At 43.2% G+C, this 14,408-nt stretch overlaps 1 protein-coding gene across 1 annotated transcript in view; it reads left to right on the forward strand.

Annotated features, from left to right (window-relative positions):
* The window catches only part of COL11A1 (collagen type XI alpha 1 chain), a 331,740-nt gene that overhangs the window by 190,079 nt on the left and 127,253 nt on the right, over positions 1-14,408 (forward strand). The window contains exons 29-30 of the mRNA XM_084851680.1: positions 3,185-3,238; positions 6,682-6,789. Coding sequence (XP_084707806.1) covers positions 3,185-3,238; positions 6,682-6,789 — 162 coding nt within the window. The remainder of the gene's footprint in view (positions 1-3,184; positions 3,239-6,681; positions 6,790-14,408) is intronic.

Consider the following 14,408-nt stretch of genomic DNA (forward strand, 5'->3'; position numbering starts at 1 on the left):
GTGTTCTAAGGTACCACTGTGAGAATTCTAGGGGAATATGTCCTTCACATCCTGGAATTTTAATTTATGGCTTGGTAAAGACCTCATGCATCCTTTTAGCACTATCTGTCAGGGTTGGATCTGAGCCCATAGTGTCCCAAAGTAGTTCTGATTCTGAGGAGGAGATAGAGTCCATGGGAGAGGAACCCCCTCAGGTTTCAGAGGTGCAGCTGGAGGGGACCCCCCCCCCCCCGCTCACATTCCTGGGAGCGATACTGACCCTGGCATGGAAAAGGAGGGACAACTTGAGCTTTTAGACGCCAGGTGCAGGCACAAGCAAGAGGTTGAGGGAGCTGAGCTGAGGCGCGCAGCCCAGTTGGCTCAACATCAGCAGCTGTGCCCTGAGGCCCCACGGGAAAGGGGGAAAATTTCCCCTCCTATTCCTTAAGTTCAGAGAGTTCCCGCACTTTTCTCCAAATGGAAACCAACTGACGTCCTAACTCTTAGAAACCCCTAGCAGGCTGTTCCTTTGCATTTTCTCTGAGTCTCAATCAATTAGCATATGTAAGCCTCATTAGGTTGAATGGAAATAAAGCTTTGGAAAGCAGCCCTTTTGTCTGACTGTTGATTCTGGCTGTTGGAGGGTTCAGAAGACAACAGGGGCAGTCCTGACACTATCCTCCAAAACACTCACATCCTAAGATACCACGAGGCTTCCTCCAATTGTGTCTTTGGGACTGTATACCACCTCTCATTTGGATTTTCTTTTTTTTCAGAAGCAAATAAATAGTTTCTCTATTGGGTACTCATTTAGAATAAAAACAACTCAAGCTATTTGTTGGCGGAAGCACCTTTGCCACACATGGCAGTCAAGAAAGAAATGTCCTTGGTGGTTACTGAACAGAGTAGTAAAACTATGTTTTAGACTTGCAAAACATTACAAGTGCCTCTAGGTAGCAATCCTATATCCGCTAGACATTGTCTAGAGGGCCATAGGATTGTTTGGTTTCTGGGAACTGAGGTCAGAGCCAGGGCTCCAACTGCAATTCCCAGAAACTGTGCTCTCCACTCCTCCCCCACCCCCATGTAGCTGGTGCAGTTCTCTATGTGCCAGCTATATTCCAGTGCTCGAAAATGGAGTGCGGAGATGGGGAAAAGAGGGGGGTCCCAGGGACGGGGAGGAGAGGCCATGGAAGCTGCTTTATGCAGCTTCCTATCAGGTCTTCAGGCCCCTTCTCTCCCCTCCCTGAAGCCATGCCTTTGACATCTAGGCAAAAATGCAGAGCAGCTGGCACATGGAAGAGAGGATTTCTGAGGCTGGCAATTGTATCCAGATAGGATTGCACCCTTGGTTAGCAACGGGAAAGAAGACATTTCTGAATAAAGGATACAATATAGACAGTTCTTACAAAGTGGAAGAGAAGCTCAAAGCTCTTGCTGTTCTCTTACAATAGTTGATATTTGCTGTCATTCATTCAAGACCTTCTTGCCTGTCAGCAAGCAATATAACTTCACTGTAGAAATCACTCAGAAGAACACAGCCATTACAGTAAACCACTTGGCTACAAGCTTGTTCAGTCCAGAGATATTGTCTTCCCCAGGATAAAGATGGTTCCCTCAAAAACCCTTCTGGGACTAATATTTCATGGAATTAATCTGGCGACTCTCAGGTTGGATCCAGTCCTGGAGCAATTTTACCTGACCCCTGATGGCCCCACCAAATTCTAATCAAGGGGTGGTAAAAAGTTCGCTCATAGTCTTCATTTATAAGAAGGAGAAGTTGTCAGCTCAGCTGACTGAATGCACGTTGTCTACCATTATTAAGTCCTTATTGCTAGATGTTGCCGTTTGTATTATAGAGCCTCACCCACTATGTGGGGGTCAGTTTGTCAGTATGACCACCAGAAAATTGTCTGGAGAATGGAGCAGCCTTCTAAATAGAGAAGTCGGTATTCCTTGGCATAAGCATAGTTGCACATTGCCAAGGGCGCACACCCCAGCAGGGCCCCGTTGACAATGGTCCCCTGGACTTGCTCCTCTTCTTCCCCATTGCAGTGTGCTTGTTCACCTCACTGATGGAGGGGGCCTGCTGAGGGGGTCTTGCCCGAGGACCCTCAAAAACCTGGACCTGGCACTGCTTCCCTCTGTGGATTTGTGGTTCTCTTAAGTGTAAGGCTGGCTTCCATAGGGAAGTTGAGACAGCCTGTAAGGGATGCTTCTATACAGTGCAAAAGGTGTGTCTCAGCCCTTCAGCTGGTCACCAGTGGTGGGGTCATGGGACTAGGAACAACCTTTTCCAGGGTTACTGATACACTGGAAGTGACTGTGAGCATGCACAGCAGCAATCTGGACTCCAGGAGCATTGAGAAATGCAATTTACAGGGCTGTGGACGTCCTTGGAAAGGATGTCAGGAGGGTCCGGGAATTGCATTTGCCACGTTCCTGACACTCTGGATGCACTGCAGCAGCTTTTAAGAAATCATTCAGCTTAGGAGTGGCTCTATTACCATCTTCCCTGTGGCTGCTGCTGCTGCAGCCACCAATTCCACACATACAGCTGGATGAAAAAGGGAAAGGGAGGCTGATGACAGGGCGAGCCCATTCTGTCTTGGGATAAGAGTTAATGCATTCGGGCTTTGTTTGCAATTGGCTCAGAGAGTTCTACACCAGGGGAGTTCATTTCTGAACCTTGCCGTTCCGAACTTCACCACTTGTGCTACATCTGCCACATGAGAAATACAGATGTGTCGATCAGCCCTTAATCACTAGTTGGTGTATTTGGGGCCAGACCCTAATTTCCTTTTGAAGGAGAGGTATCTGACAGGGAAGGAGCCTCACATCTTAAAGCTGAAAATATAACAAGGCAATTTAATACAGAAGAGTCATGCCATAATGAAGAGCTCCTTGACGAATTAAGAAATGAATGTGTCTGTTGCCTTAAGCACTTGGCTCATTATTCATTCTTCCTTTTACAGCTGAAAAGTAATTCAATTCAGGTGTGGCAATATGTTTTTATCTGATACAGAAACGGCTATACTAAAATTATTTGGCATATTATGATCCAGCTTTAGTAGTGTAAATTATTGCGACTTACAGCAAAATAGCCATGGCTGCTGTGTCCATTATAAGCATGCATTCATTCCACTTCTTCAATAATTTCCATTCTGTTTGCATAAAGAACTCCATAATGTTTTCTCCCTATCAGGGTGAAGATGGTTTCCCTGGGTTTAAAGGTGACATGGGCCTAAAAGGTGACAGAGTAAGTATTTCTCCCCCCCCCCCCCGCTCAGTTCCCAGTGTTCCATCACACTTTAGCGGGAGCAAGAAAGAGAATCTAAGACAGAGTTTTGCTGACGAAAAGACAAGGTTATGGAAATGGGAGGAGCCTTCTTCAGTGGCTTACCCAGCCCCTCATGCCCTTCTTTCTCTCCAATGAGTGGAAGGTTGCCATTCAATGGTACAGGGAAAATTAAAGCATCGGATGCCATTAAAGTGAGGGCAAAGTGTCTCAGTAGTGAGTAGCTTGGCCTGGATTGACAGGGGTTCCATGCAAACATGCACTTTACTCCTCCAGGACTCCCTGCAATATAAAAACCATCCCTACACACACATGCACACACGCGCGCACACACACACACACACACACAGAATCCATTATTATGATGGGCATTTTATTGTTAGAAAAGAAATATCAGTGATAATTGCCATGAATCCTTTGAGCTTCTTCTATAAATCACATTAATAAACAAGACCTACTTTTGATACTGAAGTGTGTTGAATCCACAGACTGCCACTGAATTCCATGTATAGCCACCATTGTAAATTAAGCCTGGGCTGAGCTTTCAAGCATCAAGAGTTCAGCCTATATTTAGGTGGGTTTGGGAGTGAAAGAGAATGTGAAACCACTCTCCCACTTTCACAATTCAAGTGTGGTGCGTGGGCTGAAACTTACTGGAACTCCCTCACAGCTCTGATCAGCTGGTGGTTGCTATTCATCTCCCCAAAACATGTGCCATTCTGAGGAGCATTCTGGGGGGAAATGGCAGTTGCCAGCTAATTGGAGGTACCAGAGAGCTCTGGGAGCCCCCGTCAAAAAAATTGCACCCCCTGAAAATATCTGAATTCCCTCCCCAAACCCTGCCACAATTTCATAGCCTGTCAATGGAACCACAAAGTTGGGGCCCATTTCAGGCCTGCCCTCTTTTAAACTATGCTAAAGTTGCATTCACATGATCTTTACTGATTGCATTTTTCATATCCATGAAAAATATTGAGAGACGAATTGTCCCTACATGGTCTTTTACAGGAAAAATCTGCTTAAAGCAACCCATATGACTAGTTCATTGGTACCCATATTTCCTGCCATTGCCTGTTCTATACGCTGACCAACTTATGAAACAATTAAATGTGCTTATAAGTATGCATGTTGAAGGCACTAATCCTTTTGCTTTAAAGGGAAGGTGATGATTTCACCCATGTTGCTAACATTGCTGTTGTTGTTATTAAAAGTACAAACTGACCACAACTAATATTTTTAAAATACGATGCTTGTTTGTCCACTGTTCTAAATATATCCACCTCTCTTGCAATGTATGCGTGTGTGTGTGTGTATTGCTGTGAAGGTTTTTTTTATGTATAACACCCCCCCCAATAAAAATAAACTTGGATATCTCAAACAGCGAGATTTTAAACCATGCTGAAAATCTGTCCTGTGTCTTCCCCTGCAAAAAAACTTCTCCTTTAATGGGGTGCCTGATTTCATTCCAGATATTTTTTCCCCCTCAAGACATTCCAAACTTTGGTTCTCATTCCTCCCTGTATATTAGAGAGCAGAGGTTAAGCACATTGCCCTGAAATGTGTTGTCATGGCTCTTTTCCAGAGCTAAAACCAATTTGGAGGAAAGTTCTCAAATTCTCCTAATGTAAATTTACTTGCCATTAAACAAACATGGCTAGAGAGGATAAATTGAACCAGTACATCATTAGAAAGATGGAAGCCATTTATCACATTCAGAGCAGAATTAAACCAAACGAAATGGTGCATACAAGTAATCGTGATGCTATAATTGATGCTAAACATAACTTACAGTGCAATCCTCCATGTGTAATCCTGACTGGCGTTAGCACCATTGAGTTCAATGTGCCTTACTCCCAGGGAAGCATGTATAGGATTGCAGTCTTAGGGCACAATCCTATGCATGTTTAGACAGAAAAACATCCTACAACTTCCAGCATTCCTCAGCCAGCCATGGTGGCTGGGGAATGCTGGGGGTTGTCGGACTTTTTGCTGTCCAAACATGCATAGCATTGAGCCTTTAGATATTCAAATGCTTTGGATCAAACTAGATGTGGTTGGATCTCCCAATGCCTCTTAAAAAGCAGTGTGTGTGAGGGGCTGATTTGGACTGAACTGTGGCAGTGGGGGACAGAGAGTTTAACCCTCCCTTCTGAAATATTTTCCTGACTTGAATTTCCCCACCCTCAGTTTCTGTTAATCTGTAATGAAAGCTGGGTCCAATGTACATGAATTCTTTCACATGACAACCCCATTTCCATTGCTTCATTTGGGCTCCATCCATGGTTATATGTGGATCCTGGTTCTCATTATAGGGAGGCAAGTGAGAAGGTGTGTAACCTTCTCCCCTGCACCCTTCCATATAGACAAATTATGTGCCCTCGCCATGTATAAACCAGACTTCAAATAATTTGGTATTCATAATTATACTGTCTTCTGATGGGAACTTCAAAAATATTTGTGAGAAAGGTTTAAAAGATGAAAGACTGGATGAAATCCAACCTAGCTATTGCTGCTTTATTCAGCACAGTCAGTTTGTATGTCTATACAGTATTAACAAAAGATGACATTTTATAAACTTGGTGTACAATTTGATACTAGCAAGCAAGCACACTTTTTATTTTATTTTATTTATTTACTATATTTATAACTAGCTTATGTATCAAATTAACATCAAAGCAGTTAACAAAACTATAGCCAGTGTAGTGTAGTGGTGAGAGTGACGGACTGGGAGCCGGGAGATCCGGGTTCTAGTCCCCACTTGGCCATGGAAGCTCACTGGGTGACTTTGGGCCAGTCACAGACTCTCAGCCCAACCTACCTCACAGGGTTGTTGTTGTGAGGATACAACGGTGAGGAGAAGGATAATGTAAGCCGCCTTGAGTTCCTTGCGAGAGGGAGAAAGGCGGGGTATAAATGCAATAAATAAATAAATAAATAGCATCACGTTTCAGTATTGAAATAATTGCTTGAAATAATTGCTAAAACCTCATAGCTAAATGCCTTACCAAGGCACAGCAACAGAAACAATACAGCACAGCCATTAGCCAAGACTAAGACTGAAGATTAAAAGGCTGCCAGAACAATGTTTTAGTTTCAGACGTGAATGTGGATTTTTTTTTCTTACAGGAGAATTGATTTCAGTTATAGTTTCAGCCTTTGTTGATTTCAGCCAGAATAACTGTACCCTTGATTACACTCAGTTTTCAAATTATAGGGGATTGCTCCCCATCTGGACAATCTCCCTTCCTTTTTGTGTTGGCTGCCTTTAGCCACTGCACTTAGAGGGCTACATGGAGGCCACGATTTGGCTAACAGAGGGAGTCAGGAGGTGGGCCACTGATTACACTGCCTTTGCAAGGAGACAGGTGGCTGTTTTTTATTTACACAGCCTTTTTTTTTTTAAGGGTGAAGTTGGTCCTCTTGGGCCTCGAGGAGAAGATGGCCCTGAAGGTCCCAAAGGTCGTGCAGGCCCAACAGGAGACCCAGGTGGGCCTGGTCAGGCTGGCGAAAAGGTTAGTAGCCCAAGAATGGGACATCTTTGTGGAATCATGGTAATTTCCTACCGTAGCACTCTATTGCATGTTGCAAATTAGTATGTGGTAGAAAAAGTGGATGCACAAATGGCACATGGGTGCACAAGTGGATACATAAACGATTCCATTTTTCATTCTGTGTTGACTTGTCCAAATAGAACCACGTGCGGAGTATGTCTGTGGAACATATGTGGATCCCAGAGAAGTGTTCTCATTAAGACTTACATCAGAGCTAAATCTTTATCAGGACATGTATACGCTCTATAATACACCTCCAACTCCTCTTTGACTTTTGTAGAGTGGTAGGAGGTATGAATTGGGAAGTCTGTAGTTTCAGATCTCACCTCTGCCAGACACTGTCTCTTAGCTTCAGTCCGCACCACATGTAATATGGAGATAATAATACTATGTTGTAGGTCTGTAGTAAAGATTACTACTAGTGCAATGTCTATTCAAAAGTAAGTCCCATTGAGTTCAATGGGGTTTACCCCCAGGAAACTATAGGATAACAGCCTAAGATAATGTATGCTTTGAACATTAAAATAAAGGTGGATGGAGGGAGCAGGGACAGCCTCACTATATAGCAGTTTTTCCCAACCTGGCACTCTACAGATGTGTTGGACTGAAAGTCCCATAATTCCCAGCCAGCTTTTTCCTCTAAACAACCCATCGGTGGGTTCACATGTCATGCTGACAACCTGACAACCTCTGGTTGGGCTGATTGGAGGTTGTTTATAGTAAATGGAAGCAACTCGCACATATCGCACATCTCGGGTTAATTAACCCATGATTTGGCATTGTGATGTGTGAACTGGCCCATTACTTTCAGGTGCCTCCACCCCACACACATTACTTTTCGGTGCTACACACGCACGCGCACACACACACACACACACACACACACACAAGTTATGGAGATAAGATTTCATTCATGCAAATTCCTGCTTGATTGCAAAGTCAGCCTGGCTGCATGTTCGTTTGTAAGGATCTTTTGAAGGGGTCTCCCCAAATGATCCCCGTTCTGTGTTTCACACGCATACTCTTTTAAGGAAGAGCAGTTTATGGACTAGAAGAAAAAGGAGAAGGAAAGTACTCTGTTTATGATTTGATGCTAGTGACCTTTATAAGCTATCATAAAAATACCTTAAAAGTCAGATCATTCATTCCAGAAAGTGTTCCTTTCAGCTTCGCTTAACTGTTGGGAGCTATTTTGGAATTAATGATCCCCACAATGTTGCAAGACATCTTGCCAGCTGTTAACAAGGTCATGAATCAAGAAAGCCAATATTACAATTATGGATGAATGGAGGCATAATTGGAATGTCATCACTGAATTCCAATTAAATTCCAGTTCCATTTAAACAAGAATATATGAGTATCACCCCCGCCCCCCACCTCCAAGCTTCAACTGAATTCTTGTTGAGCTTCTTCAATCTGGGCTGACAGTATGGAAATTCTGTGACACGCATAGGGTTGGATCTAAAGAAGTGTGAAGGGAAGGAAAATAGCCACTAGTGCCATTCTGCAAATGCTTGCATGGGAGTTTCTGTAGGAGATCACATGGTGCTGTAATAAGTAGATTCTGCAGCAGTTCTGGCTTGGAAGTGGAAGAAAGTCTTTGAATTTAGTTTCACTCTTCTTGGCAACAGCTTTAAGGTACAATCCTATGCATGTTTCAATAGAAAAAAGTCCTACAACTCCCAGCAAGCCCATATCTGAACATGCATAGGATTGCCCCTTTATCTGTCTGAACATGCATAGGATTGCCCCTTTAGAGTGAGGTACAAAGCAGCCCATCCATGATGAGAAAACCCATAAGAGCACATTTAGATCCGGCCCATAATTGTTTGAATTGGTTCACTCTTCCAGGACATATACATTTGAGAAATGACACCAGAAAGGGCTTTTGCTTTCACAAGATACATAAATGGAAGTATATCCCAAAGTGTGGTCCAATATGAACAATAAATAAAGCATGGCATTTATTTTCACATTTGCAGCCGCGGTTTAAAAAAATAATAATTCTACAATTGATTTTTTTTCTCTGTTTCATCTTTTAAAGACTTCTTCTTGGCAGCCACAAAACCCAGTGTTACAATTTTAAAAGAGCATATTTAAATTCTTATAAAATCTCATAAATCTAGGAGCTGGAGCTAAGAGAAGCAGCAAATGTGGTGGAAATTGTCATAAAAGAGATATGTGATTTTTTATTTTTATTTTTTTTAAAAGACAGGTTTGCACATTTGGGATGTTTATACAGACCTGGATTGCATCAGACCTGGAAATAGTCATAACTATACAGTTATGTTGTAGAATCTGATTTTATGTCCTGGAGGCATTATCTTTAAATCATCAGACTGTATTTTATTAGCTGGGGGGTGGGATTGTTGGTTGTCTCCTGTAGGTTTGACTAATGCAGGCTTTGAGAGTGGAATATGATTCTTTACTTTTATTTTGACAAACTGTGTCATACTCCACCTAATCTGTAATAAGCATAAAGTGGACCCAGCAGCTAGAGTCAGTGATAGGGCTGCTCTGAATGTTTGCAAAATTAACATTTCAGAGCAAAATAAATAAATAAATGGATTTGTGGGAATGTGAAATGTTCCCCGAAGTCCCCAGATTCCTAGTTTTCATAGTTTCTTATGCCTCTTTGTTGCCCCTGTTGGCAGATGCGTTGGCACTCTTCTTTTACAACACACTGGCCACGTTTGGACAATTGTGAAGGTGAAAGAACCTGTCATGGTTCTTTACCCACCCCTGTGCATGCCTCTCGCACAACCACTATTTACATAATTACCTGTGATGCAGTGCGGGTTGCCATATTGCCCGAACCCTAGGGATGTACGAAAGTCCCTTACTTTTGACGAAAGTTGATTCGTGGTGGCAGGGAGGCGCTTCATCCCTCCCCCTGAAATTCTGGCCGGGGGGGTGTTGCAGAACTCAGAGTCAGAGAGACCACGGAGTGAAGGAAAAAGAGTTTCTTTATTTAACGCACGGGCTTAAGGCTGGAATCACTTCCAAAGAGCCAGAAGCCCCGATTTACATCAGCACATTGTTTTTATAGATATTGTGACACATAGGAAACGGCTCCTCCTCTCCCTCCCGTTTGGGGTTGCAGTCCTCAACATTTCTTCTCCTAGCACCATTGTTTATAATACAAGAAATGGGTTCTAGGGTAGCCATGATAAGCAGAGAACAGAAGAGAACAGCAGAGAACAAGATATACAATTCTATGACCTTATCCTTTGTTGACAAGATAAGAAATTCCTGTGTCTCGTCATCTTACAAACATATATTTCAGAGAGCAAGAGCTCAGCAAGAACATGAAGCATGAGGCTACTTAGTCTGACCCCCGATATGGCTGCTACATTCCCCCCTTAAATGCATAATTTCATTACAATTATAGCATTTCATTACGCAAATAGACATTCTGGTTTGCGAAGCATAACACAGGACTCTTATAGCAACCCTCTTACTTAATATCTTGTTGAGCTATTAGAGCGTAGAGGGCGGCAGTTTTACTAGCCAAGACATAAAACAGATTGGTTAAGCAGCGCATAAGACAAGGAATGCAAAGGCATAACAGTATCTCTATGAACAACACTGGTAGAATTAGGATGAACAATGCCTTAAGCCAGCTAAGATCTGGAAGCCAAGGGGTTAACCAATTTAGCCAATTGTTTTGTCCCATTGTTATGTTAGCTACTATATTATGCATGCAGATTATTGATTTGAACATCTACAGCATTACTATTATTAGTCAAATTAAATGATGGAGGAGAAAAAGATAAAAAAACCTGTTTGCAGATATATATTTTGGCAAACAAAAATGTTTTACTCCAGTGATGTTAGCTAAGTGAAGCCAGTAATTATCAGCGAATCGCTGGGACAGATTTCCCTCTCTAGGGGCAGACCCCCCCTTTTTCGCACCTTATTAAGGAAACACAATGCAACACTACTAACACTACAACACGCATGTTTGATCTTCTTTGGGATCCGACCGTACGCTGGGCAGCTATTCACCTGGCTAGCTGCAGTAGGGTCTAGTCCCCTTCTTTAATTCTCCAGTTGCAGGTCTGACCGTACGCAGGGTGGACAGTCTCCCGGTGTGACCACAGTAAGGTCTAGCCTGAGTTTTCTTACTGCTTTTTCAGAATAATTTTTAAAGGATTTTTGAAAAGGAAAGAAATCCTTTCAAATGATTTTTGTTTACAGTCTACTCCCCCCCTCTCGCTCTCTTGACTCATGTCCAATGTATCCAGGGTTTAACTCCAGCTGCTTTTACAGCTGTGGGGGTGGAAAGTATAACAGTTTTCGGTCTTCTCCACTTGGGAGTTAAAGGGTTATTTTTTCCCTCTTTAACCCATACTTCATCTCCTGGTTGGAAAGGATGAACTTCTTTGATGGGAATTGGGGGCTTATTTTCTAAGACAAAGCGACGCTGGGCTTGAAGAACTTTGCCCAGTGTTTGGACTTTTTGTTTAAGGCTAACGTTTGCTTGCTCTTGATGCCACTCCAGTGTCAATCATGAAGTCAATGTCACGGCCCCTCACAGTCAATGTCACAGCCCCTCTCAAGCTGTCTTCTCTCTCGCCTGTTCTGGCTCCTTTGGTTTTCTCCTTTGTGTATTTGATTCATTTTATTTGGGCATTCATGCCACCAATGTCTATCTTGTCCACACTGGGCACACTGTGCCTCTGCTTCTGCTGGGTCTTCTTCTATTTCCTTGTCCACGTCTTCTTGGGCCTCTGGGTCGAGGGGGGTATACTGGCGATAGGCATCTAAAAGACGCTCTAAGTACGCTCTGGGGCCTCGGTGGCACCTTGCAGCACTTTAGACACCTTGGTCATATTAACTGACTTCTTCATACCTGCCTTCATGGCTTCTAACAGCAGGGTTTGATACTGGGTGAGGCGCTCTAGCCCCGCTTGTGTTTTGGGATTCCAGCAGGGAGAGTTAGTTACAAGGAGACTTCATTGGGTAACTTACAGCACACAGGCGTACCTAATGGTTGGATCAGAAAGGATCGTGGCTTTTCTGAACCACGAGCTATTGGGCTAAATGGGTTTTATACCATACATGTTACCCATGAGGCAGCACAACACTAGCAAGCATTTTTAGCATAGGCTAGAAGTGTTTGGTTCTCAGGCACAGCCTCCTGTAAACAAACTTCGCTTCTCAAGCAAAGTGCTTGATAACACTTTCATTCATTAGTATGGGAAGAGAAATCTCTCTCTCTTTCTTTTGCTTTCTTTTTCTTGCTGATCTGCCTGTATTGCAGATCATGTTTCAAACTTTTTACATAAAACTCTCTTCTCTATGCACCAGCCTTGTCTCTTCATTTGTCTTTTTCAAGTTAAACTCACTTACTTAAACTTTTCTGCCCTACACTAGTCCCAATGACACACATTTGGGATATGCTCTTCTTCTCTTTCTAGTTACATTTTCTTCATCTTATAGAACTATTACATTATTGTGGCTACTTTACCCCAGGTAATAAGCTCCAGGCATAATTAGTTGCTTCTAATTCACCCTGGGGGCAACTATGGCCACACTTCTTCTCTACAAATGTTCTTTCTCTTTGCCTCTTGCCTTCTCTTTCTTCTTCTTTTTTCCCCCTTCTCTATCTGTCTGCCACTTTCTCTATTTCTCTGTCTTTTTCTACTTGCCTCTGTCTTTCTCTACTTGTCTTTGTCTTTTCTCTTGTCATCCATTAGGAACCACACTCAATATCATTTGGAGTTTCAACTAACACTAATCTGCAAATATCACATATATTTTATGATATTTAAGAAATCATAAAATATACACAACAAACTTTTTCTGCAATTTAACACAATGAATGGAAAACACTTTTTGCATGGTAAGGCATGATGGAGCAGATCTAGCAATTGGGGGGGGGGAGCTCTCGGGGCTATCTATCACTAGACAAGCTAGCCAGGGATTTACAATATCACACACACACTCACACCCCTCTTTTCTTCTCTTCCCCTTCAACTCGGTACATGAAAGCAAAGTGCCGAAACTCAGGACGCTGGGGGGTGATGGGCATCGCCTTATACTTGCATTATTCAGGCAGCCATTAATCTTCTTCGGGGAGGCGGTGGGGTGATTTGCAGGACTTCAAAGGCAAGCTTCTCAGTTTGTTTGTATTTGTAAATCCCAAGCTCAAAACAGGACACGATGAGGTACAGGGCAGCTAAATTTTTGCTTTGGCACGGGCAATAAATAACTTGGGTTAGCTTTCTTCGCTGGGGTCTCAAACAGGAAAACAGTCTTAATTTAAAGTTGTAACATTACTGACAGCATCAGCCAGCGAGCTACACAGATCTCACTGCTTTCTAAGACAGTTACTCTAATATCTTCTTTTCTTTTCAATCAGGTTGGGTCTTCCAGCTTACACAGTTTATTGCAGCTTCCAGGAGCATGGTAGTAGCGTGATTTTGGCTTGGCCAGGAACATGCTGTCTGCTTTCTCGGTCTCTTCAGCACACACACTTAGGCAGTGTAACACTGGACACTCAAATCAGTGAGATTTCTTCATTGCAGGGAATCCCATTCCCATGGCAAAAGCTTAATGGTTACGCTCTTCAGAAATCATATAGCTGATGGTCTACAGGCTCTATGAAATTCTAGGACAGTTCAAAGCTAAACACGGCTACCTTGACAGAAATCTTCATCGTGGTCTTTCCGCTTCATTCTGCCTTGGGACAGTCTTATGGCACACTTTTCACTCGAAGAGGGGTCTAGCCTGTGCTCTGGGGGCTGATTCTTCACCTTTATTCTCCATTTTGCGCCTTCATCTTCTGAAGGGTCTTCATTTTCAGTTTCCATTTCTTAGGGATTTTATTTTAATTAGGCGAGGTGATGATGTTGCACAACTCAGAACATTGTGGGCAATTTTCCTGCCCCCCCTCTCGGCGCGCTAGGCTAACAGCTACTTCTTCGGCCTCACACTCCCACACTTCGTTAAAAGCCAGGCTGTCCTGCAACATTTCTCTAATTAACAGCCTCAGATCTTGTTTTTTTTTTCTCTCAGCTTGACCTTGAGCTTTTTGCTGTTTCCTCTCTCTATTCTGAATCTTTTTTAAAAAAATCTTTTTCCTTCTTTTTTAACATACATCTCAAGGGGGTGCAAGTCTTGATTCCCCCACCTCCCATAGCCTCCCTCCTAAGATGAAGACGGACACAAAGAGGGAAGGGGATTGGTCAGCGAGTAAGGGGTCTCACTGGCTGACACGAGAGGAATTTCACACCACGCACTTTGCTACTAGCCTGGGCACCCGGACGGTCGACGGTATGCAACAGAAACCGCAGTAGCCACTCACACAATTATCAATTTCACCACTTCATTCATATGTCCCTGCCACCCACTTTTCCACTAGAGCGAAGCAGTTTCCTCAGCGCCTTGCTGAGTATTAGTGCCTGCTCGGGGGAGTGATCAAGTCCCCCCTTCCACCCCCAATCGGGTGAGTCACCTTTTGTATACGTATACTAACACTGACCTTCTTCATAAGGTGGGGCCCTCTTTTTTTCTGCCCAGTGGCCTTTCTCCCAAAGGCGGGGCCCTCTTTTTACTCCATATACTTGCCTTTC

Source organism: Heloderma suspectum, chromosome 4 (assembly GCF_057233095.1).
Source record: "Heloderma suspectum isolate Gila_16-S chromosome 4, 16-S_ref, whole genome shotgun sequence".
Taxonomy (NCBI): Eukaryota; Metazoa; Chordata; class Lepidosauria; order Squamata; family Helodermatidae; genus Heloderma; species Heloderma suspectum.